The sequence below is a fragment of the Centruroides vittatus genome, unplaced genomic scaffold (genome assembly GCF_030686945.1).
Source record: "Centruroides vittatus isolate TY-2023 unplaced genomic scaffold, ASM3068694v2 contig_1246, whole genome shotgun sequence".
Lineage (NCBI taxonomy): Eukaryota > Metazoa > Arthropoda > Arachnida > Scorpiones > Buthidae > Centruroides > Centruroides vittatus.
In genome coordinates this window covers 591,599-618,213 of record NW_027120796.1, presented here as the reverse complement: position 1 = coordinate 618,213, position 26,615 = coordinate 591,599, and the positions used below count along the sequence as shown (strand labels likewise).

The window sequence follows — 26,615 nt, the reverse complement described above, 5'->3', positions numbered from 1 at the left end:
TTTCTACCATTGGTAATATTAATGTTTCCCTTTCAGCATTACATTAATGTAATTTCCAGTTCTTCTTAGCTATGACTACACGAAGACGTATTTTAAATTTGTATGTACCAGCATACATATTCGAAAAGACAAAAATAGCGCAAATATCAAAGAAAATACATATCTCATTTTTTATAGCCTCAGGAGTATGCTAGACGCTTCTTTTAACAAAAATAGACATGTAGATAGACTATAAATTTGCTGTATATTTAAAAAGAATATGAAATAAGTTATCTAAAACCTTTAATGGAGAAGTTCAAGTAAAAATTTAAATTTCTTCTCTTAAAAATTTTTTAATCATGAAAGTAATGCAAATTTGTAAACTTGTTAATAATTAAATATTGATTTAATGAACTTTACAATTAAAATCCTTCTTCAATTTATTATATATTTATACAAATTATTTAACAAATGACTAATACAAACAAGCATTGACTTATACTTTTTTTATATTTAAAAGTTATATATCTTAATGTTTATAAAATACCATAAAATTGTGTTTATAAATAGAAATTATTCAGAAATTAATACGTTTTATCGTGAATGTAACTGAAATTATTCTCGATTATGTTAAACATCGCTTGAATTAACAGTAATGACTTTGAAAGTAATTTGTGTGTTACATAATAATTTCATGAGACTCGATTAGAGTAATCAAATAGTAATTTTCTCTTTAAAAAATAATTCGAATTGAAAATTGTGTAAAATCAAATAATTATCAGCTAGAAAATTTAAATATATATATATATATATTACAAGTAAGTAATAAAAGCTTATCACATTTTGTATACAATACTGTTTATTAAGTCAATGTTTAAAGATAATAAAACGTTACATGAGAAAAGAAAATTTGAATTTTGATCATGTTCAAAGAAATCGCGAGTATGATAAAACTTTAACATTATCTATATATAAATACATTATATAAAGTCAAAATATGTATGTTATGTACAGGATTCTATACCGTTCAACGTATTCGCACCAAATTTGGCACGAGTATTCTTCGACACCCTAGAAAAAAATCCCCGACCACCCTTAATACCCACCCCTCTTAACTTAAACCCGAACAACTTAATGTGTTTTGTAGTCTTTATTATAAATATTCGGGTCAATAAATGTACGTTTTAGTTACTAAGACCATTGCTTTTATCACTCTCTCTCTCACACAACCTCATCAATCTCCCATCCCCTCGAAAGTCCAAACAACATCAGGCACCCGCAGCTAGTTGATTATAAAAACATAAGTAAATAAATCATTATTATAATTAATAAAATTTGAGATATTTTAGTATAATACGTAAAAAAAAGAAAAATAAATCAATATATTAAAAGTTGTTTTTATTAAATAATTTTAATTATAACGTTACACCTGAGTAAATCGTAGAAAGATTTGTCAGATTAGTATATAAATGTATTGTATCTTTTGTGTTCATCCATCACTGTCAACGATCTTATTAATTAGATTGTTTTTCTTCTTGTCTAATAGAGTAAATACAGAATGTATCATATTCAGAAAATTAATTTATAAAATTTTTATTCCTCGAGTGATGCAAATAAATCAAAATATATAGATGAAAGAGATTCTCTTTAGATTAAAAATTAACACATTTTAATATTGAAAATTATATGTGATTTTTAAATTAAAATACGATGAGAAATTGCAGCCCGACATTGCGACGACATAACAATAACTAATTGCTCGTATTTTTACATAAAGCCCAATCAAATTTTGTATCGTGCTGTAGATAAAGCATACTTAATTGTATTTTTTTTAACTAGAAAATAATTAGCGAGAATAAAACAATTAGCACGTATTGATGATTCTATGTCCGACGAATAAAACAAAATTACTACTACAAAAAGATTATTTTGTAACTTGTTTTCTGATTTTCTTTTGGGGAAGTAATTTGTAAATGGAATCATTAGAAAAATACACTTAAAGTCAGCATTTTTTAAATGTTATTCTGGTGATAATAGCTCGTTTTGACAGGAAGATAATTCGTTTTCGTTTTAAAAAAATAAAAATAAAATATATAAACCGATAAATCTAAGAATATATTTCTTTCATCTCCACTTTGGAAAAAAAGAAAAATTAAATAAAATTCAATTAATAATGGAACAATTTAAATATAAAAATATTTTAACTGGTTGGGAAAATTCCAAAAGAAAAAAAAATAGTTTCGGTAAAAAGAAAGCAAGAGAAAATAATCTCTAAATATAATTCATTTTTAACTTTAATAACGTTTTAACACTACTTTGAAAAGAAAATACTTATTTTTCATTTCATACATTATTCAAAATAAAAAATGACAATAATATAATTTATATTTTAAAATTTGTTTCTAAAAATTTTGCATTTATCGTTTTTTTTCCTCCTTCAAATATTAATTATTTGATATTCCATGATAAAATTCGATCTTATTAGAAGTATGTAATTCATAAGTTAATTTAAACACATAATAGAAATAATATTGTTTGATATTCTTTTGTGATAGGAAAACAATGTCATCGTTTCTTTTGTCGTTTCTCATGATAACGTTAATGAATACTTTTCCAACTTTACTAAAATAAATACAGTATCATCTTTGACTTAACAATGACCATATTTTTACAATGTTAATAAAAACATTTACCAGTTTTTAAAAAGACGTTTGCTGTCATGATTCAGCATCCCATTGTGGACTATTTGCAACAATTTTTTTTCGCCAATTTCAGTAAAAGTTCTAAGATCTGTTGCATTGGAACCAGGCCCGATTAAGATTTTTATATATAAAAGTCTTAAATACTTAAAGATTTTAGTGTTCCCACATACCGTATATGTAATTTAAGATATAAACGATAATAAAATATAAAATGACGTCAGAAATACTTTAATTTTTTTCATTTACTGTGGGGGGTGGCCCATTTTGTGGACCCTGGTCCAGCTGCATCGTTTTCAGTTTTGCATTATACAGTCCATGGTAAGTAAATCGGGTAATATGTCTCCTATGGTGTCCCCTTTCTTTGATTGTCTAAGCACGTGCTTATTTAACTTAATGCCATAATTGGAACGTTTTGATTGAATGATAAATGAACAGTTTCTTTTCCTATCTGTTCAATGATTAATAATCAAAATGTCTTGGTTAAAAGATATAAATGGAAATATTTTGTCTTTATTTTATTCAATAATCTATTCGAAACTAAGAAAGTAAGTTATGACGTTACCAGAAATATTAAAATTTAAATTTGCTTAGTGTTAGAATGATACACGATAAGCGATTATAAATTGTATTCTTCCGTGAATACGTAATCATAATCAAGATATATAATATTTAGAAAATGAATATCATTATGATAATAAACAGCAGAAATGCTTTGAATAATTAATGTTTCGTATCCAGTGTATCAAATGACTATTAGGCGGCAATTTGTGAAATAAATGTGAAGATGTTTGACAAGGCAAGCATTGATATGGACTAATATTAATTCTTACAGAAAAAGGATTTCGTGTAGTAATGAAGTTAATATAACCAAAAATAATATGATTGAGTTGGTAATATGTAAAATGGAATTTAGAATATGTTTTATTTTAAAACATTGTTTCCAACAGTATAATTCATTTTGTATATGTATAAGAATGAAAGTAATTCAGAATAAATATATTTCTTGTCTTATGCAATTTATCTTATAATTAAAGAGAGAAATTATATGTATTCTATAAAATAATTGTAAGTTAGAAACTCTTCCTTTAATAATTAATTTAGTAATTAAACAAAATATAGAAATTTATCCATTTTGAAAACCGAATTATTACTTTTATCATCTTTAAAGTCAGAAAACTACTAAAATAATTTAATTATCTGTTTTATATTTTTAATATAATTCTATAAATAAATAATCATATCTTACATAACTATAAAAATCTTTAATTATATAAGAAATGTAAAAAATAATAACTTACCTAAATATTTTCTATTTTCTTCGTTGTTTAATGGCAACCAGTTGTTTGCCATTGCTCAAGGAAACTAAAATATAAAACATTTTAATAAATTTATTATAATGAAAAGTAAAAGTATAATTTGAGCTAATTATAAAAAGTAATTGAGTCAGCAAGAAGATATTTTATATCATTTAAAAACGGGAATGCGTTATTTTAATTATTTTTCATTTAATTTTTATTAACTTCATTATATCACATTTGTAAATAAAATATGCGCTGCATTCCGACACATCTTATACCTCTATTAATTTAAACAGCACACCCTTTAAACAATTTTATAATAGTGAATAAACACGGGAACAGTGTACAAAATTCACTTTAAACCGCTTTTTAAATAATGAATAGTTCCTGACATGTCATCGCATTGCTTAATTGTGTTTGCTGCTCCAGTTAAATTGAAATGTTGCAGGATATTTTCCGAATACCTTTATTTAATGTTTGTCGTATGTTAGAAAAGTTTCTCGGCAGTTTTGATTATTTTGAATGAATGAAATTTATTTCCTGTTAATTTTTGTACGCCTGGGACATTCGTTTAATTGATCTTCATCTAGTTTTAAAATGGCGAATGGACATGAAAAGAATTTCAGGAGTCTTTTAAACACGTAAAAAGTAAATGAAGTAATCATTTAAACTATGAAATAAATTCTTTAATAATTTGAACATTGTAAACTTTTATGAAATCATTTGCGGCGATGCTCTTCATTTTCTTTTAAAATGTTCCACGTCATTTCGATGATGTGTAATTAATTGAAAGTAATTAAGTAAAAAACTTCTGGAAAGTTTCCGTGTGATGGATTCTTAGGTACAGAATATAACTTTTCCAATATTTCAATTATTTTAATCAACGCAATGTTTTTTAACTGACATCGTGCACAACGTGATGTCAAGTCGCATCACGTATCTCTTATATAAATGGATGTAATTTTGTTTACAAACGACAGGACATCACGAAAATATTTTCTTGCAATGTTCCCATACACAGAAACAAAATTCCGAAGAAATGTATATGATGAATCATTCTTGAGACGTGTATTCATCATAACAATTATCGTTCTTAAATTCAAATATATATATTTAGCAATAAGAAAAAAATCAAGAATTTATAAAATTCCGTTTTTATTAATTTTCTTAAAAATAATATTATATAAAAAATCAGGAATAAATAAAGCTAAAATAATTGTATACATTTTATATATTATAAAGATAAATATAAAAAATAATAATAATAGAAATAAGAAATTTCTTTTGAAAATAAATTATAAAGTCATATTAACTAACAAATTTAATTAAGTTTTGTCACGTTATACAAATGTAAAATAAAATTGTAAATCAATTTTAGTGTTTTTATAATACCTGAATTCATAAAGATATGTAATTTGTATTTATAAGTTTTTACAAGATACAATTCAATAATTTTCTTATTGCAGATATACTGTAATCATTATTCAGAATTTTGTAAAAATAGAAATATGATGTTTCCTAAGCACATTTTCCCATAAGAAAGTATATAGAAATCTCAACTGTGAAATTTTACATTAAATCTAATTTGTTAATATTTTTCATTGCTTCAAACTTCATCTCTTGTTCAGAAAATAATTCTAGTTGTCAATAAAATATTCATACTCTCTGTTAGAAACTTCTCGAGCATACCACAGCACTGTAATCGCTTCCAAAAACAATTTTTACTGTTTTTAGAAAGAAAACTTCGGTATAAAATTCTATAAATATAAAAACGTGATTGTAAAAAATTACATCAAAATAAATACTGGTATATGTTTTGATGGTATACAACGATGGCAGTTTAAAACCATGACGAAATACGTTTAAAATTATTTAGTGGTTCCAAAATTAGGCATTACCGTCCTCTGTGGGCGGTGGGTAAATCTAACAGGAGCAAAAAGTATAAAGTGGGCGGCAAGGGGCGCTGGAGGCAGGCTACTGATAGGCGAAAGTTGGGTCACTGACTGTGGTCCCTATTCAGGTGTGGTCCCCATTCCCTTTTCTTGTTAAAACGGGTAAAAAGAAACATTGCGTTTAATGGTTTCCAGTTGTGGAGAACAATCCACGATTACTATGAAGTTGGCCCACCAGTGGCCAAGATGTTCCGTTCCCTGAAAACTGGGAATTCGGTGGTGGGTTCGCGCCTGACCAGGACGAGCTGTCCACGTAGAGTTATCCGGGTTTACTCCACGTTTGTAACGCCTGAATAGGGACCAGTTATCTTTAGAAGACCTCCCGGAAGATATTATTCCCCGCGTAACGACCATCATAAACGCATACAACTTCTATTACTTAACAATTACGTCACACTTTACCACGGGGTAATATAGCCTAGAAGCTCATGCCCAACTAGCTGATACAAGACAAGTATGAGACTCGTAGAAAAGCTTTCCCAAGAGTATTTTCAAGCCTCTCTCTCACAAAAAAAAATTAGTTAGGGGCGTTGGATATAAGTTTATGGAACAAAGGGAGCAGTGGCTCGATAAGTTTGGGAATCACTAATATACAGGGTGTCCCACAAGTCTGGACCCAAAGCAGTTTCTCAAATCACGTCCCTGACTGCGGAGGTACGAATTCAAGTAATTTTGACTTTACTGGAGATCCGTAGTTACTAAGAAGCGACTAGAGAATTCAACAGGCTCCATCCAGACCACAGACCAATGATACAGAGATATGTTGGTAAGCCAAAATTTAAGGAAACACTCCTTGGCAGAGGAACGCCATGATGTCTATTGAATTCTCTGACTACTTTTCGGTGAACTAGGGTCCCATTATCAAAATCACTTAAACTCTTTCGTTCTTCCGTGGTTTCCCTTTCCATGTAATGAAAGAAACGGTAATATGAGAAACTCCTGTGGGTCCAGACTTATAGGACACTCTGAATAACATTTAAAATTTCCTTTAAACACCATTTACGTTTGATTTGTAATAATTCGTTAACTTTTCTTATTATATATATTAAATGATACTTCCAAATAAGACTACTTGGCAAAATTTAAACCATTAAAAAAACAGTTTTACATTAAACTATACACAAGTTTTTTTGAGGTAAAGCTAACATTCTCGTATGTTTGTATGAACATACTGATTGATAAAAAAGTTACGCGTCAAAATCGAGGCACTGGAATCAAATAAAACTTTATTAGTATGAATGTAATAACCACGATAATAATTTATTACAATACTGTAGCAAAGGAATAATTTCCTATGCAACACTATGTAATTAATAAAACCTTTAGTATCTTTACTAAATATACAATATAAATACAACGTTTTCACAAAGGTAAAACCTTTGCATTCGTTTCTATTCCGTTTCTCCGTCTATCTTGTACGAAGACATTCCTGGAAAAACCTAGTTCTCTGCGACCGAGCATTATCTTCCTGAAAAATGATTGTTTGCAGCCATTGCCATTAAAAAGTAACACATGAAAGTGCAGGATTTCCGAAACTTATTGCTGTGCCCTCAATGTCCATCACACAACTACTAGGAATAACTGACTGTCATGCGAGATTGCTCCCTGGGTTAGCAGACCAGTATTGGGGCACCCATTCCATTCAACAGAAACGGTTAAATTGAAACACTCACCAGTGGTCTTCTTCTACATTCTAGGAATAGATTGAATTCATCAATAGGATAAGGCAACACATAGGCAATCTGCCAAAGAGAGCAGTGCTTTCTGAGATGACTTTCTATGAGAAACTAGTCCCTATTCAGACACGTAAAGATAATCCGGAAAAGTCCATGTGGCCAGGTGAAAATCAGCGACTAGCTACGATACCTCTGTTAACTGGTTTTATCTATTCAGGAACTAGTGGGCCCTCCTTATTTAACACGGTGGTCATAGAACTAGGATTTGTCGATAAGCATACTCTGCCAATTCGTAGCAGAATACTGCTACGAATTGGCAGAGCATGCTGCAATGAAGCTGTATGACTTCTGTCACAGCACCATTGCAAACGAAGCCGATTATGTCAGAATGCTAATGACAGAACGCATAAACGTCGCAAATGCCTTCAAAATTTTGCCTCTGATAGTCTCCTGCCAATGGCACGAGAAGAGACAGGGTTCTGTAGGTAGGTTTCTACCTGTCTCTGGATGATGGACAAAGACGCCATTGACGATGTTTGTGCTTGTCTTACGATAAGACGATCATATCTCCTAGGGCTTCCAGAGCCTGCCTGCAGTGTACGTGTGCCTTTATTAGGGATTGCAATTGCTGGATCCTTCATCCAGCAATCCAGCTGGATCCAGCGCATTCTTTGGCCTGCTAGATCCAGCACCTGGTGCTGGATCCAGCGCAGCGGATCCGCAAATACTCAATTAACTTTCTAAATAATGGCGCAAAAGTCTACGTTGTCGGTGTTTCCGCTTTGCTAACTACTAGACTGCTACTAATTACTACTTTACTGACACTAATAATTAAATTACTTATAAATAAACGATACCTTTATCAATCCAGCAAAATTTAATAAAATAATAACGTATTCAATCGCTTTTAACGATCTTCCTCAGTTACAAAAAAATACAACACTAACTATAGAACATAAAATGTGTTCGGAATAAATATAAAAAGAATAGTGCTTAGTTACATCCCATTTTAAAACTAGATACATAGATGTACTGTACTTCCAGGTCTAATAATTTTCGCATTGTATACCGACATAATCCCACTGTTTTCAAACTTTTAAGAAACGATAAAAAGAAAGAGAATCGGAATTCAACAACGGGTATATAATCGGTGCCTTTACACGACCAACGTTTCAATTCCAAGCTTGTTTATGTGGGTGCAACGATGCGCAGTTTCAAACAAAGGCTCAAGGAGCACAAATATACAATCAGTAAGAACCTTGAGAACACTGCGCTGGCATCATACGCAAGACAGAAGGATGTTAACGTCCAATGGGATCAAGCGGCAATTATAAAAACGACGACGAATAGGCAAACGGTCAAACATCTTGAGAGATTGGAAATCTGCAAGGCGCACATGGAAACTGGTTATATAAACCATAGAGATGCGGACTCATTGTCTACCGCGTAGAGATCCTTTTACATTAATTAATGTTAGTAAAGGACAATGCTGGTTTCGTTGTCATATCTTATATATTTTTTTCCTTTTTCGCTATTTATTTTGTTTATTTATCTATATTTTGTCCGTTTGGGCGTTTTCCGTTAATTTTCATATTTATTCCGAACACATTTTATGTTCTATATTTAATGTTCTACTTTTTTGTAACTGAGGAAGATTGTTAAAAACGATTGAAAACGTTATTATTTTATTAAATTTTGCTGAATTAATAAAGATGTAGTTTATTTAACTTATTCTACTTCCAGTACATAGTTTTTATATACTTATAAATAACTACAGACTGATATGTAGAGCCTATATAAGAAAACTGGTAAGACTGATAGCCACTTAGCCACTGATTATCCGTCCTTACATTATTATAATATAATATATTAATATAAATTAATTAGTAGAATTACCTTTGCTATTATTTAACTTAAAGATTACATTATAATCTAACTAAACATTTAAAGTTAATTATCTCTATCTCAAGTGTTAAACCGAACCAAAGTTAAGTTTACTACCTAAATGTGTAAGAAGTTTTACTGATTTATAGTGACCAGTCTAAATAATAAAAGTTTCTTAAGTATTTAAAAAAAAATGTTTTATTTCTTTAAAAAAACCAATTGCTGGATAGATAGATAGACAGATAACACTTTATTGCACCAAAAATTATTTTAATCCAGCAAAAATCCAGCTGGATTGAAAACACTGCTGGATTGCAATCCCTAGCCTTTATATATGGATTTCCTTTACAATCAGGCCACAACGGCCCAGATGACGGAAAATTCAACAAAAAGATCACCCTTCTTCTTTCAGCCCGACGATACTATCTTTTTCAAATTCCGTCTTCTTTCACTGCGCTGACAGTACAGAGATACCTGGTGTACGAAGACCTCCAACCAGCAGACACACTGATAATTCTGAACAGATTGAGCTTCTGCAAGCCTTTTTTGTAGGATACTGCAGTAGCAATTTTAAGACACTGTTGGCTTAGGGACCGTCCATAAATTACATAAGGTATTTTATACTCCAATGGGTGTATAAACCAAAATACATGATACAAAGTAAACATAAAATTAGTATTCGGCTTTTAGTGAAAACTAAAATGTAAAAGTAGATATTAGAAATTATAGACTTTTCTTTTATGTTTTTTGAACATAATTGTAAAAAGTATCAAACAGTGGCTTCTGAACAAGCTTATAGAGTGGACATGGCCCCCTGAAACCAAGCGTAAAGATTTCTAATTTCAGAATAACTCTATCTTGATCGTAAATTGGACAATGATAGATCATATGGTCGACGGTGTCTAGGTTTTCTGTAGAGAAAAAGCAAGAGGCAGTTTCTGCCCGGTTATACATCGCCAGGTAGCTTCTAAAATTACCATGCTCAGTAAGTAGTTGAGCAGTAGCAAACGTTAAATCTCTAAGTGGTGATGAGAGCCTGCATTCAACGCTAGGAAAATAAAGTTTTGTTATTCTACTAGTTTTACTACTCAACCATTGTTGATTCCACTTTTGCATAGCGTTGTCATGAATATAATTTTTAAGGCTGTTACGTGAGAGAGTGATGTGAATGTAGTCCAAGTCAGTGTCCTTTGCAGCTGACTCAGCCTCAAAGTCAGATTTTTCATTTCCAAGTATGCCAGTATTGTCAGGAAAAAAAAATATAAAAGTTATCTTATTTACAAGATTTTTAATATGGTGCTGGATATATGTGATATTAATGCTATTGCAATTGGGATTTAACAGAGCTTTTAGGACAGACAGAATCACTGTAAATGTTGATAGACATAGTTTTGTTTGGTAGTGAAGTGGCCCACTGAACATCTTGGTAGTCAGCATCTTCTTTAGCTTGATAGATAGAGGTATGTGAAAGGTATCTGTACCTCCTAACATATTTTGAGCAAAATTTGTCAGTTTGGAGGAAGATACAGATACTTGAACCGATATGAAGGGGGCTTTTAGACCCATCTGTGTAGATATTAATGTCTGAATGGTTATCCATGGAGGAAGCAGATGACACTAAATGTACCCTGGGGATAACTTGATTACAGGGTGATGATCAGAGATAGTAGGATAATTGCAATGTGGTAGCATATGAACAGCCGTAGATAGGAGTAGAGACCATTGTTGAGCCTTGATGTTTGTAGTTCTGATGTAGCAGTTTAGAACCTTTTTTACAATACTGTACATAGTGGCAAAGGAAGGAGCTCTGCTAGTATCAGAGAGGCATTAGTAGAAACAGTTCTGCAGCACTTTGAAATTCTGATGGCAAACTGTCTTTGAAGAGAGAGTAATTTACTTGCTACTGAATTTTTACTAGTAACTTGACCCCAGCTAGAGGCCGCGTAAAGTAGCATTGGTTGTTTTGTCCCATTATATAGAGTTTTACAAGCTTTATGATTTAGTTCCCAGGTGACCTAGCACATTTTAGCGGTATGTACGGTACAGTAGTTTATTTTCTTGGCCTTAGCCAAGATGTAATTAATATGGCAACAGAATGTGGTTTCTTTTCTCTCTTGTTTTATTTTGTATGACGTCTCTGTTTACACGTGCACTAGCTAGTCCAGGCGTGGCCAACAGTTTTTGCCCCCGGGTCGAATTGGAAAGAAAACTTTTTTAACGGGCCGAAGGAAACATTAAAATAAAAAAATGTTAAATACAAAAACGATTCATCTAAATAAATAAACGTTTAAATATATTAGTATTATATTTCTAGCAAAGCACACGAATTACTAAGTTAAATTGAATATCACCAGTATATCTTGAATACTGTCTAACATACATGTAAATTATAACATACATCAATTAATATAAAAATGAATAATAATAAAAAGATTGTTAATAATTAAAAAATAAAGTTCTTAAAATAAATTGTTCATTCGAATTTATTAAATTTTTATATTTTAAAATTTGTTCACATAAAGTCTTTTATAAATAATAGTAGATATTAATTAACTAATTAATAATTATATATTTTGGACCTAAGGTTTTTAGGATTTTATAAAAAAAAATTGTTTTTGTTAAAATCTTTCTATAAAATCATGCCTAAATATTACGTAAGATAGGGAAGGAAGGGGATGGGAGGTATCAAAGAAAATATTACGGTTTCTTACACAGGGATGGGTGGGGGTCTATAATGACCAAAATAGCCCTTACCTAATTTATGGACGGCCCCTTATCTGGCATGCAATCGGACCACAATAGCAATCATTTATATAACTGTTTGAGACATAGCTGTATGTCGAGTTTTGTACTAATCAGACAATTTTATTTGGGTGCGCAACGTTTTTGTGAATAAGTATCAATATATAGACAGTCAGTTTTTTTTATGATTGCAGTTTACTGAAAATACGAACGCTGTTAATAAAAACTATTTATAGGCTATAGAAAAATTTAAAAAGACGTATTTTTTGACATTGTGATGAGATAGTGTTAACACTATTAAATAATACATAACTGTTAAAAGAAGCAAACAAATTTGCTTCATATCACATAATCAAAAATCGTAATGTCTAGACAAATTAATTAAATAACTAATACTTTCGATGAGCAGTCCATACAGTAAATCGAAGTACGTTTTTAATTAAAGTTCATTTCAATCATTTTATAAATTAGAATATGACAGGTTTGTATGTTTCGTGAGATATAAAACATGCACATTTATAAAAATTAAGTTTTTTTAAGACAATGCTAGTTTATAAAATAAAATAATATCTATTTGACTTGTTTCTTCTCCAACACCAAACTGTAAAATCGAATGAAAGAAGACAGTAGGACGTAGTGAGAGTGCCAAGACGATAGATAACAAGAAAGAAAAATGAACTTACCGAGAAGTTTAAAACCTTTATGCTGTTTGCTAAATGGACACAACGTTCCTTACGTTTGATAAATTCTTACTCTTACATCGAATACTGATTAAACTACAATAAATGTACTGATCAAAGTTACTGTATAAACATTATCAATTTTTATTAACAGTCGTCATTATAAAACTGACGTGTTAGAAGGTGCATATTTTAATTTCTCACATAAAACTAATATATATGCCATTTATTAAAATTATTGAAATAATTGGGCTGCAATTTGAAAAACTTGTAGACCTATAAATGCCCACTGTCGTTCATTTGTCTGTCTTTCTTTAATCTCGAGAAAGAAAAGATGAAAATCGAGACTAGATATGGCGTAGGGACGGATTCCCTAATAAACTATATACGAACTTCCGGTCCTGACCGGAAGTCAACTGAATCTTTTTAAATTAAAAAATTATTAATAATTGTTGATGTCACATTGTTTAATCTATACATTTTCACGTATAAAATTTAAAAATCACTAATATTTCATTCCAAGAATGTTTTCATCAAGTGTAAGTTAATGTTTACATTTAAAAACAGTTTTCTGAATAACAGTTCTCAAAAGAAAAAGCGGTTTCTAGTCTATTCTTGCTATCGAGTTCATAATGAGGAAATCAATGAAAAGGATATTATTATTGAAAGCAATGCTCGGCTTTATAAAAAGACCATACATGAAAATAAAGAACTAATTGTTTTCTATATTTTTCCAATATTTTCTTTATGATAATGATTATGCTGGAGAAAATTCATATCAACTCATTTAACACAACAGCTGACTTTTTATTAAAAAATTACGATCAATTCATTGAATTATCGGTAGATAAAATTCATAATTAAAATTTTCTTCTGAAGATTAAATAAGTTTTAATTAGCCTGAAGAATGAATAATTAAAGGTGATTATTGTTATTTTATAAAATACAAGCTGCTCTATACATAATGTTATTCTAATTGTAGAAATTCTACAAGCTGAAAATCGTGTTAAAAAGGCATTTGTTGAAAGTGGCATCTTTAAAAAGATATATTTTATTTTCATTTGAAGCTATTTATTTTCATAGAGTAATGTTTGGTTGTATATGGCAACGCGACACGTGGAGAAGACTTTCTATGGGAAATGTCCCTATTTAGATATAAACGTGAAGAAAACCAGGAAATCATCACGTGGTCAGCCTGTTGGCAGGCGCAAACCCACAAACAACTACCATCGTTCAGAAGTTTTATCTACTTGGCCCCACTAGTGGGTTCTTCAAAGTAATACTAATGCTTTTAAATACACTATTCTTGGTTATATTTACATAAAGAATGGTGGGACTTTGCAGGACATTGTAGGACATAATACAAAGCATTTTTAGTGGAGATATTAGGCATACTTTTATGTAAGGAATATCATGCTCTTAATGATATAAACCGTTCGAGGTAAGTCAATAAAATCTTTCAGCAATCAATTCCTTGTGAAATTCTGATCCTGAATGAGTGTTTTATGACCCCTTTCCCATTTACAGTTTCGGAGTTGCATTCAATATGGCCGCCATCTTGACATCAATCTGTTTCCCCTTGGTCTAATGTGTTCCTGACATGAGCGAATTAACTGTGGGTACATTCTCTATCTTGTAGCAGGAGTGTTAAGTGACTTTCTTTCCCACCCTGCATTGTTCACTGTGTAGAAAAAGAATGTCAAATCGAATGTACAGTACTCCACAGAAAAATGTACTCTCCATTTCCCTTATTTTAAAACAGCTCAAATGCTTTATGTCAATGAACACCCCAAGCGAAACTTGAAAATATTATGATATATACTTTTTTTTATCGCGCATTATGGATAAATTCGAAAAATATATTCAAACGGAAGATTCAACATTCTACATATATAGTTTCCTGATACATAATTTTGATACATAAACTATATATTAAAAATAAGATACAAGATCGTAGAAAATTAAATTTAAAATTTATGTTTAAACATTAAACATTTTTAACAATACTTGTAAGATTTTCATTAGAAGAGAGGAGTGAATAGGTATTTCGACATCATATTTTATGTAAATTTTATAAATCATGTTAAGTAAAGATATACAGTATATACATGGGCGTCGAAAAAAATTTTCCAGGAAGAGGTAAAGCTTGGAAAAATAATTACATCAAAAAATTTTTATTTAATTAAGTTATTTAATTTTTGTGTTTTTTACAATTAGATTATAGAATATAGTACTTCATCAAAACGTCCCATAGTCGAAGGTGTAAAATTACGTATCCCAATCACTTTTACGCTTATAATTTGTGGAATATTTTACATGATTCCAGGAGAAAGCAAGTGGCCTGTTTGCCCCTCTGCGGACGTCTATGAGTATATATATTTAAGCTTATAAATAAATATATATATATTATATAGGCTTAAATGTTTCTATACAGATATGAAATACATAACTAAACTGTTTAATTCTATTTATAGGATAAGTAATATAAGCGATTTTATTGATAAATTTATATAATAACTACATCAATTATGATCTAAATTATTTATATCAAATAAATATATAGATAATATATATTTAATATATATATTTATATTTAATAAATATAAATATATTTAATATTTATATTATTTATATATAGATAATATATATAAATAATATAAATATATAGATATTTCTGTCTCGTTATTTTTTAAAATATAATTTGATATTGCACTACTGATAAAGGTCTTTCGAGAGGGTCTTTTTCGATGCCCATCATAGATCCGTCCATCATCCAAATTATAATCGTAAAAGTGATTGAGATACGTAACTTTACACCCTAGACTATAAGACGCTTGATGTAATACAGTAGTGTATTCTATAATCGACTTGTGAAATTTATACCCCAAAAATTAAATACAGTAATTATCATAAATAAAAATTTATTGATGTAATTATTTGTCTCTAAGTTTTGCTGTCCTGAAAAATTGTCTTCGGATGCCCATGTATCCGAGACAAATTGCCTATGAAAAATTACTGAGGTTGTTTGACCGAATTCGAACCCAGATCCCGCTAACTTGGTTATCCGGCCATCGTATTCATTAGTTCTTACAAACAGAAAAGAATATAACAACTTTCAACTATTTGAGAAGAGAACTCAACAAGAATATTTATTTAAATAGTGTCTAGAACAAAAACTAAACGTTGTTAAACAACAGTAATTTACGCTTAGAATGATTTGATGATATAAAAATGATTTTTTGAAAAATTAATCAATGTAAAGCATAATCATTTCCGTTGATAAACATTTCACAGTAATATTCGATGCTGATTGCGACTGTGAATTAATTTAGAAAAATTTTATTAATAACAATCATTGTTCTGTCAAAGCTCTTTTCAATCCTAATAAATTTTAGAGAAAAATCTTAGAAGACAGCTGTAAATTATTTCAATAGCGCTGAATTTAAAGCAATAATATGATCACTGCTTAGCTGATGTTTATTCTTGTTCTTTAAGGATGAGCCTTTTCTATATCCTCTTTTCTATAACATTCTCGATCTGTCACTGTATACAATCTTCTATATGTATAGAAGACCGTCCTAAATCGTAATTCTCTACTTGCTAAAAAGCATGCCATATTTGATAGATGATAGATGATCTGAAGCAGATTTTCTATAGATATATTGTCTCATAGAATCGCTTTAAAGTGCAAAACTATACAAATCTGTAAAGAATTTAGAACTCTTGGTCATCATAAATTGCAAGTACTGCTGCTTAATAACTATTCAACTGTGAGTATAAATAATTTCTAGTTGTTTCTCTGCTTATCAATTTTCTCATTTTATAAATGCTAAACGATAATAACAATGACTGCGATTAACGTAGTTTATCGTTGTTTGTTGGCGTTGTGTAAACTGACTTAATTACGAAATTTTATTAAATAACTAAATAGATATAATAAGCCACAAATATTCATTAAAAATACAAAGATTTATGAAAATACATATACAATATATCCTTTTGAATTAAACCACACCACAGGAGTACACTAATATATTGGCAGTGTCGGTTGTTTTTATGAGACTAATCTATCTCCTCAATATGCAAAAGAGAAATTTATTTTCACTTTTGTATGTTGAAATGACAGAATAGCTTTAAAATAAGGACGTGTCGACTTATTTTAAAGCTATTGTGTTGTGTTCCCGCGGTGTATTACGGCATAAAAAGACATCATTTGTAAAATGTCTTCATTTTTGTACCTTTTTCTTTTAAATGTAAGCTTCCTAAAAATTTAAATTGTGAATTTATTAATAGATTATTTTTTGTTTAATAAAATATTTTGCCTTTAATGCAAAATAATGTAACAAAGTTGAAAGTTCAGTTAACAAAACTTTTAATGTTTTTATAAAGTAAATGATGAAAAATTTAATATAACTTTAATTGATATCAAAGTCCAGACTTTTGGACATTTTTCTACCTAAATTATATCTGCTTGTGAGTTTTATTTGCATTCAGCTTATTAAATTTTATTCTATTGTTCATATTTCCATAAGGTATTGAATATATACCGGTGTTAAAAAGTTTAAATATACTGTAATATATTAAAATAAAAATTGAATTAAATCTTATTAGTTTTATTATTAAGTTTATAATTGCAATTATTATTTAAATAAATATTTATTATTTGTACGAATTAAATTTATCAATTTATTTTTTTAAGAACTAAGTAAATTCATTTTTAACTTTGATGATAATAATGCTAAACAGACAAAGCTAATAATTATATTATTAAATAAAATTATATTTTTCTATTGAACAAAAGTATGTAAATTAATATATATATATATATATATATATATATATGAAAAGTAAAAAAAAATAAATTCGACATTGCAAAAGTTCTTCCAAAAAAATTCTTACATAAACACTGATAAACATATTGTGATGTATTCTCTAAGAGTACACAAGTAATATGAATTGTGCAGCTGAATGTAACTATCTGTAATCAGTGACTCAGATTGTTTTGATGGATAACCAATAAGAAAGAAAAGAATAGTCTATATATATGAATAATCAATTGATTACTGCTAAAAGAAAGACAATATGGATTTAACAAAATAAGAAAATCTTATGGGTAGATATTTTTTTTTAAAAGTATTTTTATATTCTTGTATTTTATGACGAGAGAAGCGTTGAAAATTATTTTTAGTGTAGCAAAAATAAGGATCAAATATAAATTTGAAAAGTTTTTATTTTTAATTTGGAAAAAATCCGAAATAGGCCTACAATGTTCAAACTAAAAGGCTGTGTTTTTAAGTTATTTCAGTTTCTCTAACTTCTTTAAATATTAATCCTAACAAAAACATATAATATATCAAGGAAAAAAATCTTAAAAAACCTTGAAATTTACAGCAAAACTTCAACTAAAGATTATGTGTTATTCAATATTATAGTATCCACGAATTCATAGTATATAATTCTTTGATATCCTATCCAAAGAATTCACAACTCTTTTAAGACTCCGTTTTTAACCGGCTTTTAACGTAGAAGAACATTTTCACTTACAATCGTGTTTCTCATGAATCATATATTATTTGGAATTTGTACTATGCAAGTCTCATATTCCTATTATATTTTTGTAACGTAGGAGAAGAGTACTTTCGTAATTTGAGTTATAATCAACAGAGAAGAATTTCTATAAAATAGTAAATCTAATCAGGATAGAAAATACACAAGCACAAGAGATTTTTCCAACAAAAGAATTATACGATATATGTATAACATATAAAAGTTAAAATATGTATGTTTGTTTGTTAGGTAAATGGTTCTACACCGTTTAATATATCTGCACCAAATTTGCTGTGAATATTTTTCGACACTCTAGAAAATACTATGGGGGTCTCCTCCTCAACCTCTTCTTAAGCAATTTATGTTTTACAGTTTCATTATTGCAAATACTCAAGTCAATAAATGTACTTATCAGTTACTAATTGCTAATTGTTTTTATCATCCACTCCCAATCCAACCTCACCAGTTTCCACCCCCTCAAAAGCCAAAGCAATGCTGGGTATACGTGGCTAGTATATATATATATATATAATTTACTATAGTTTATGCTACATAGTAGTTTATCATAAACTGTACGTTTATCATAACATCAAATATATATCTATATATATGTTCTATACATTTATAGCTTATGATAAATAATAATTTTTGGCTGTTTTATTCGCAAGAAATCAGTACTTTGTAGTAATTATTTTTCTTTGTATATGTATTTTGTAATCAGGCTTAGATTGAGGGAGACCTGCAGGGTCATTTGGCCAGGACTCCAAACAAAAATAGTAACGTTCTATATAAAATTCTTTTATGTAAAAAGCCTGATATAAATTAAAATTTCTTTGACAAAGAATAAATACACATATATACAAATTTATTTTTAATATTTTAATTAATTTGTGATTTTAAAAAAATATATAAATAAAAATCTATTTTATTTATACATTTTTATGGTTTTTAAAGAAAGTGCCCCATATGCCACTGACTGAAAAATACTGTCCGTCATCTCTCTCAACCCGTATTAAATGTATATACAGGGGTGAAAAAGTAGGTTTATAGTTGTGAATTTGATAAATACAGATGTTTGACGTTATTATTACGCTTTATTACTTCGTATTTCTGATTTAATTTATGCATGAAAAGTAAGTTTTTTTTTTCCTACCTGTTTCTTCCTGTATACCTACTTTTGCATCCCTTGTATAATGACTGGGTGATTTATTAAATTGAAAAATAACTTATCTATTTCCCAATTTCAAATAATTTCGATTTATATTTGATTTTTTACTGTGCATTTACCTTTTTTAAATCATTATACATTAGATAATTGATATTTTTCCCCTCTATTAAGGGTGATTCATTTAATAATATCAAGATCAAAATGTTGTTCTTGATATCACTTTAGTGTGAATTTTAATAATGAATGCTGACATATTTGTGCATTTTTAGTATAAATTTGCAATTTTGTATAGAATAAAATAAAATTTTGGGGAAATTTCCCTATTGATTTTGTAAAACAATCGATAATACACAAACTGTGGCCAAATCAATGTCACGCTTCATGTATAACGTAATAATACATCGTAATTGAATTAAAATATAATAAAAAGCATAACTTACTTTTAAAAATGGCTAAAAGCGCGAAAAACTTATAAAAATTTAAAGTGAAATAAGCAGACGATCTTTGTTCATCTTCCCATCAAAGCCCACCATTACACGACACTAGCGCCATCTGCCAATTTCCAACGAATAATAATGCAATCTACCCTAACCAGTATCTCTGTTACGAGAAATATGATTGGATTACAATAGACGTATCTTCAGACGAAATTTTACTTATTATTTAATATTTTTCACAGATTATTTCGTAAATAACGTATAGTAATAATATTTCGTTAAAAATAATCGAATTCGTTACTAATTCAGTCGATGTTTTTTGAAAGGTGCGATCTTATTGGTCGGAGGAAATTATCCCGGATAAGTCAGGGATGAGAGGAGTAACATTGATAATGTCGGGATGCGAGAGTGTAGATTGAATAGGGAAGGGAGAATGTCGAGTTGTTCTTGATGTATCTCGAGATGTGTCCGCTTAAAGTTGCTGTGCTGATAAATACAGTTTATTTGATACTCGGGTTACAAAGTAAGTTTCCATTATTTATTAATTTCATAAAAGAATTCTTTAAAATTATATTTATTAAATTATTTTATTCCGATTAAAATATATATATAACAGACTTTTTATAAGGGAAATATGTTCCGGTTAGAATTTTATTTTATTTTTGTAATATTAATTAATTTTAATTAAGAATAAACGCAAAATTTTATTTAATTGTAAATATCTAAGCAATTTTCTATTCAGTTTGAAGCGATTTAAATTAAATTTAAAAGTAAATATTATTAAAAAATATTTTTTTTACTATTATAAACTCTATTAAATTAATGTTTTTTCTTAAAAATTTACAAATAAATCCTTAATTTTTTAACGAATTTTTTAACATTGGCAACTTTTTCCTCGATTTTAAACGTTTTAATAAGTAAATAAATTTAAAAAAAACCATATTTTATGTAAAAAATAATTTATTTAAAAATTTATGTATAAAAAATATATTTTTTAAATAGTAAAACTGGAAGAAAATGCATTTTTTAATTATTTAAAAAATTTAAAAATAAAAATTTTTTTTTTTAAATTAAAATAAATTTTAAAAATATAATTTGTAATTATAATAAATATATTAATTACAATTTAATTTAAAGTTTAATATAACTGAATATATATATATATATATCATTATATAGAGTTATAATTTATTAAAGAAATAATCCTTTGTAATTTTATGGCTTATACTTTTGATATGTTTATAACTAAAGAAATATATTTTAAAGTATTAAATTATTCATTTATATGTCATTAAATTGTTAAAATTTTAAAATATAAATGTAATAAAATCATCATTCAAAATTAGTATTTAGAAATTAACTGATAATAGTTTACTAATTAGGATTTTGCATCAAATGAAGGTAGATTTAATGAAGTTAATTGCAATGATCATCATTGATGATGTAGTCTGAATGTAGAAAAATAGCCAGATTTAGTTTTAATAATTATTAAATATGGTAAACTAACTTAAGGACGGTTTTTATGTTAATTTTTTAGATAATTTCTAACTCAAGTAATCACTCTATATTTTGTATACAATTAACAGGATGGGAGGGATGTAATTTGAGGGTGGGATGTTAAAAATATTTCTAATTTTTATCAATTTCTATTTAAATAATTAAACTTACTTAGTTACATTTTGACTTATAGAATTTTCTTTTATATTAACGAGCCTTTATCACTGAAAAAAATCAAGATTTTTTCGGATAATTTCGCTTTTAAGAAGCGTTGAGGAACACTGTTACTTACCCTTGAACTGTTTTAGTTATTGTAATATTTAGGATAACGGATGCTATGTTTTATCGTAATATTTCCTGAGGGTTTATAGTTTGCCTAAAGTTTAGAATCCTTATTACATCATAATCTGCGGCATAGTATAAAGAGATTTTCAGAAATGTGTGGCACGTGGATCGAAGATAAACAACGTTATGTTTGTGGCAGCTAGACCATTAGTCATATCCCACTAACATGCAATTAACCTAGAATATCTTATGCTGCATTGAACAGAATTCCAACTCTTAACAAATATACTATTGGGATTAAGTTGTTTTCCCTTTAGACAACGGTTCGAAACTAAATAATCAGATCAATTTATTTTAAAACGCTTACTCATATCGATCTTGACCATCTTATCTAAAATTAGATTTAAAAAAGAGTAGCTATCGAAGGAACATTTTAACAAGTACCATTAAGCCCGTACATGGAGTTACGATAGGCTATAAAATAGGTAATCCTGCATCATTATATTTACATTTAATTGATGAAAACAAAAAGAAAAAAACATTTAAAAATATTAAAAAAGTAAAAGTAACACGCGTAAAGCTTTGATCTTTATATAAAAAATTTGCTTCTGAAATATGTAATTTAAGTTAAAATCTTTAAAAGAAGTTACTTAAATATTCTCGGAGGTGTTTCAAGTCGAATTAACGACAGAAAAATAAATTATATAATTTAAAATTAAGTTAAAAAGTCAATTTTTTAATAGATATGAATGGCTTTTTTATATACAGTAAAACCTGTTCAGAACGGAAACCTGCCAAACCGGTTCTGTGCGAGTCCGGTTTACACAGGTTTTACCGTACTTTAGATAAATTTAATATCCTGAATAAGCAAACTATTCAAATTGATATCACGAGTTCTGATGTCCAAATTGAATCTATTAACACTTATTAAAATGAAACTTTATTAAATTTTAACCTGATGAGGATCATGTAAATGAAGTGGAAATGTTTGTAGAGATAATTGTAACCTACTTTCATTATTAATGCCAAAATGCATTTAAAAAATGGAGAATTTCAAGGAGAATAAAGTAACGTTTATCGTAAAATTCACATTTTTTTTGGTTTCGATTTTCTTTATGCGTACGATTTTTATATGTTGGCATTTTGTCTTAGCTTTGAGTAGTTGAAGAAGTCTTTTGGGAATGAGATCTTGTTGTGCATCACTGATGCTTTATGTGGAATAGAAATGAATATTATAAAATTTATTTGTGAATTTAATTATATTTAATTATCGGTTTCTCAGTGGTGCCTTACATCTTCGTGGGGCTCAGACAAATTTAAATTAGGGACCGCATGTACAGTACCGTGTTGATTTTAGATATTTTTCTTCGAGGAGAGGTTTTGGGAAAATATTTTCTTATAATATATTTGTTTGGGGTTCTGTTGGTGGTGTCCTCAGGCAATCGCCCTTTTTGCCCATAGGATAACGCTCCATTGCAGTTTTTTCTATCTACTTAATGGGGTATTTATTATATTATTTTTACAGATAAGGATTTGTGAGAATAAATCACGTTTAAAAATAGAGATTTAGCCCGAACTTTCTTTATTTTTATTTATTTATTTTCTGTTACAAATTCGTATATATTATTATATTTTAAAAATGCATGAGACTTAACGAAACAGTAGCATATAAAATTCGAATATGCAAATATACTTTTCTATAAATAGATTTATTGAAACGATAAATAAAACTGACGTCTCATTGTTTTAAAAACTAGATCAAAGGACATTTTAATTAATTAAATTCGAAAAACGTTATTATATTTTTTCAATTAATTGAAAAAAAATTATTTAATGTTAAAACAATAAGGACTATTCAAATTTCATTAAGTTTAACAATTATGTAAGTTCATTTTATTATAAGGAGAAAAAAAATCAATAATTAATAAATTTTCGTGTTTTCTTTTTGTATTTTCTTTCGTTAATATTTTTAAAAGCTGGTATTAAAGATGAATAACGCATCGAATTACAGTAAAATACGTCTTAAGTCTATCTGCTCCGTCTACTATTGAATCTGTCGTAATATTTGTTTAAAGGCAAAGTAAAAAAAAAATAATAAAAAAGACTAAATTAAAAACAGAATTTAAAAAAAAAATTAATAATTTTACAATCTTTTCTTAAATTGAATTACAGTAAAACCTGTCGAAAACGGAACATTAATAAAACGGAAACCTGTCTAAACGTTAAGAACGTAGTGATTTTCTGTGTTAAAAAACACCTGTTTAAAACGGAAAGCTACCAAACCGGAAAATATTCGGCCCCGTACGAGTCCGGTTTACACAAGTTTTACTGTATATATGAAATTGCAGTGTAGCATTAGGAATATCTGTTTAAAAAACTATAACTATGGTCATCCACAGAGGGGACATTTTTACTCCATCCCTCCCCAGGATAGAATAAAAAATTCTACAAATTATGATCGTAAAAGTGATCGAGATACGTAACCTTACACTCCGGACCACGGGATGCTTTGATGCAATACTTTATAATCTACGCGTGGAAAAAATCCCCGAAAATAAATAATTAAATAAAAATTTATTGATGTACAGTAATTATTTATCTTCAAGCTTCGCTCCCCACGGAAAATTTTCGGTGGCCGTACGTGCCTACGTGTATAAAAATATATGAAGCATAGTAACGTATACTGTATACGCTACTATTACCTGTAAGGAATATCTTAGACTGAATATATATATATAGTTAATCTATAATAAATTATGCTAAATAATATAATTCTCTTAAGAAAATTATTCAAAAATAGTTATAAAAAGTAATTTATTCTATAATCTAGATCAAGTATTAAAGTAGAACGGCAGAAATTTAACAATTTTTGAAATCTTATCTAAATAAATATTAAATTAAACATATTTTAAAATGCAGAAATTTGTTTATTTTTTTAATATTTATTTATTTATTTATTTAATTTCATGAAACGGTATGAAAGTAGTAATAATTTGAATATGTTGAACTTAAATTTAATATTTATTCTATGCTTATTATTAACATTTATATTATTAACTGTTTAATCATTCCTTTAATTATAATTATGAATAAATAAAATTTATCAAATAATTTAAATTCTTCATAATTAAACTAATATATATATATATATATATATTAATACTCCATTGATTAACATTCGGTACGATTGTTAATTAAGTTTATTTACATAAATTTATATTATTAAAGATTTTAAATAATTAGAGAAAGAAGTAATATGGAACCCCTCTCTGTAGGCCTCTATCTTCCTCGACAGGCATAAATATACATGAATAACACCAATAAAACAAATAAAAGCAGACTTTTTCATCACTTATGAAAATTACATTATGATTTTTATATAAAGGACTAAATTTTGGTCCTTATAAAAGAACTTGGACAAAGATTGAGATCCAGATAAAGAGCCAAATGACTCTGCTTTCCCTTTTGTCTAGTTCTGAAAACAATTAAAAAACGGACAAAAACTAATTCCAGATGTAAATTTTTTACTAAAATTTGTGTGTTTTTGTTTATGAATCTATTAAAGAGTTTAATTAATTAATTAATCTAACATACAAAAGCCAAATTCGAATATAAAATTAAAATAATAAATTTGACAGCCGGATGATCGAAACCGATAAAAACGTCATCTTTTCGCTCCGGGGGATCCCGATTAGAATCTAGTCGGATCCTTGGAAATCTTCACAGATGATATCTTTTCCGATAAGTAAAACCTATTCTTTCCGCACTGGGGACATGTTTTCATTCCTATCATGGGTTCTGTCTGGCCCATAATGGGGTGCCATTGCGAACCCATGATGGAAATGAAAACACAGTACTCAGCGCTTACAGGACGGAATGAATTTTTTCCACTGTATTCTCTCCTTGAGCATTAAGAACCTTTTCATTTAACCGTACCCATTGCCGGTAGTGAGGGTCAGAGCCTGGAATATTAGGGAGTACCACCCAAAATATTTTTGAGTTATGGATATAAAAAATATTTTAAAAAATTGTATAAAATTTTGTGGCATGAGAATAAAAGAAAAAATTTATAATTAAAAAAATGACGGGTTTTTAATATTGATTTAAGTTTTATGTAGAATAATTCTTTCAGTTTCTTTCAAATAAATTTCCTTTTCTCTTGAAAGTAAACATTTTCGATTTATTTTAAAATGAATGGACTTATTTTACGTCTTTATTGAATTTTAACTAAAATAATATAATATTTATGAAGAAAATCTTCGGTTTTTTAAATAGATGTTAAGAAATTTTAGCCCTAAGCAGATTATTCAAATTTAAATAATTTGAATAAAATCTTGAATTTAATTTTAATTATTATATAATCAACATTTTAAAACGATTATTTAATTGGATTTTATTTTATTGTAGAGATAATTTAATAAAAGTTTAAACGAAATAAAATATAATTGCGGGTTATTTAAAGAATTCTGTTAATTCTTCACTATTAAAAATATTTTTAAAAAAGATTTAAAATAATCAATTTTCTTTCCAATGTTTTCAAAATTTAACGGGAGCTTCTACATCATTTCTCCTAAGTTTCTATACAAAATGTAATGCGAGATCTACAAAAGTATCCTTTGTTGGACCCGTAAAACTACACTAAAATTTTCATTTCCACATGAAACATTTTCCGATTTATTCATCGAATACGTCTGACACAAAGGACGGACAAAGCGCTACATAAGCTCTTTTCTTTTAAAGTTCTGAAAGTAATTTTATCCTTTACTAA

General features: G+C 28.3%; 2 protein-coding genes across 6 annotated transcripts in view; one reads left to right on the top strand and one right to left on the bottom strand.

The window, feature by feature from the left end:
- Positions 1 to 20,170, bottom strand: part of LOC136987971 (centriolar satellite-associated tubulin polyglutamylase complex regulator 1-like) — a 55,368-nt gene extending 35,198 nt beyond the window's left edge. For both annotated transcript variants that reach the window (XM_067285743.1, XM_067285749.1), the window contains exons 1-2: positions 20,069 to 20,170; positions 3,980 to 4,043 (exon numbers count right to left, since the gene is read on the bottom strand). In XM_067285743.1, the coding sequence (XP_067141844.1) occupies positions 3,980 to 4,031 (52 nt within the window). In that variant the 5' untranslated portion in view covers positions 4,032 to 4,043; positions 20,069 to 20,170. The remainder of the gene's footprint in view (positions 1 to 3,979; positions 4,044 to 20,068) is intronic.
- A 282-nt stretch (positions 20,171 to 20,452) lies between these two features.
- LOC136988077 (low-density lipoprotein receptor-related protein 4-like) overlaps positions 20,453 to 26,615 on the top strand; it is a 121,673-nt gene continuing 115,510 nt past the window's right edge. For all 4 annotated transcript variants that reach the window (XM_067285902.1, XM_067285893.1, XM_067285888.1 and 1 more), the window contains exon 1: positions 20,453 to 20,588. In XM_067285902.1, coding sequence (XP_067142003.1) covers positions 20,516 to 20,588 — 73 coding nt within the window. In that variant the 5' untranslated portion in view covers positions 20,453 to 20,515. The remainder of the gene's footprint in view (positions 20,589 to 26,615) is intronic.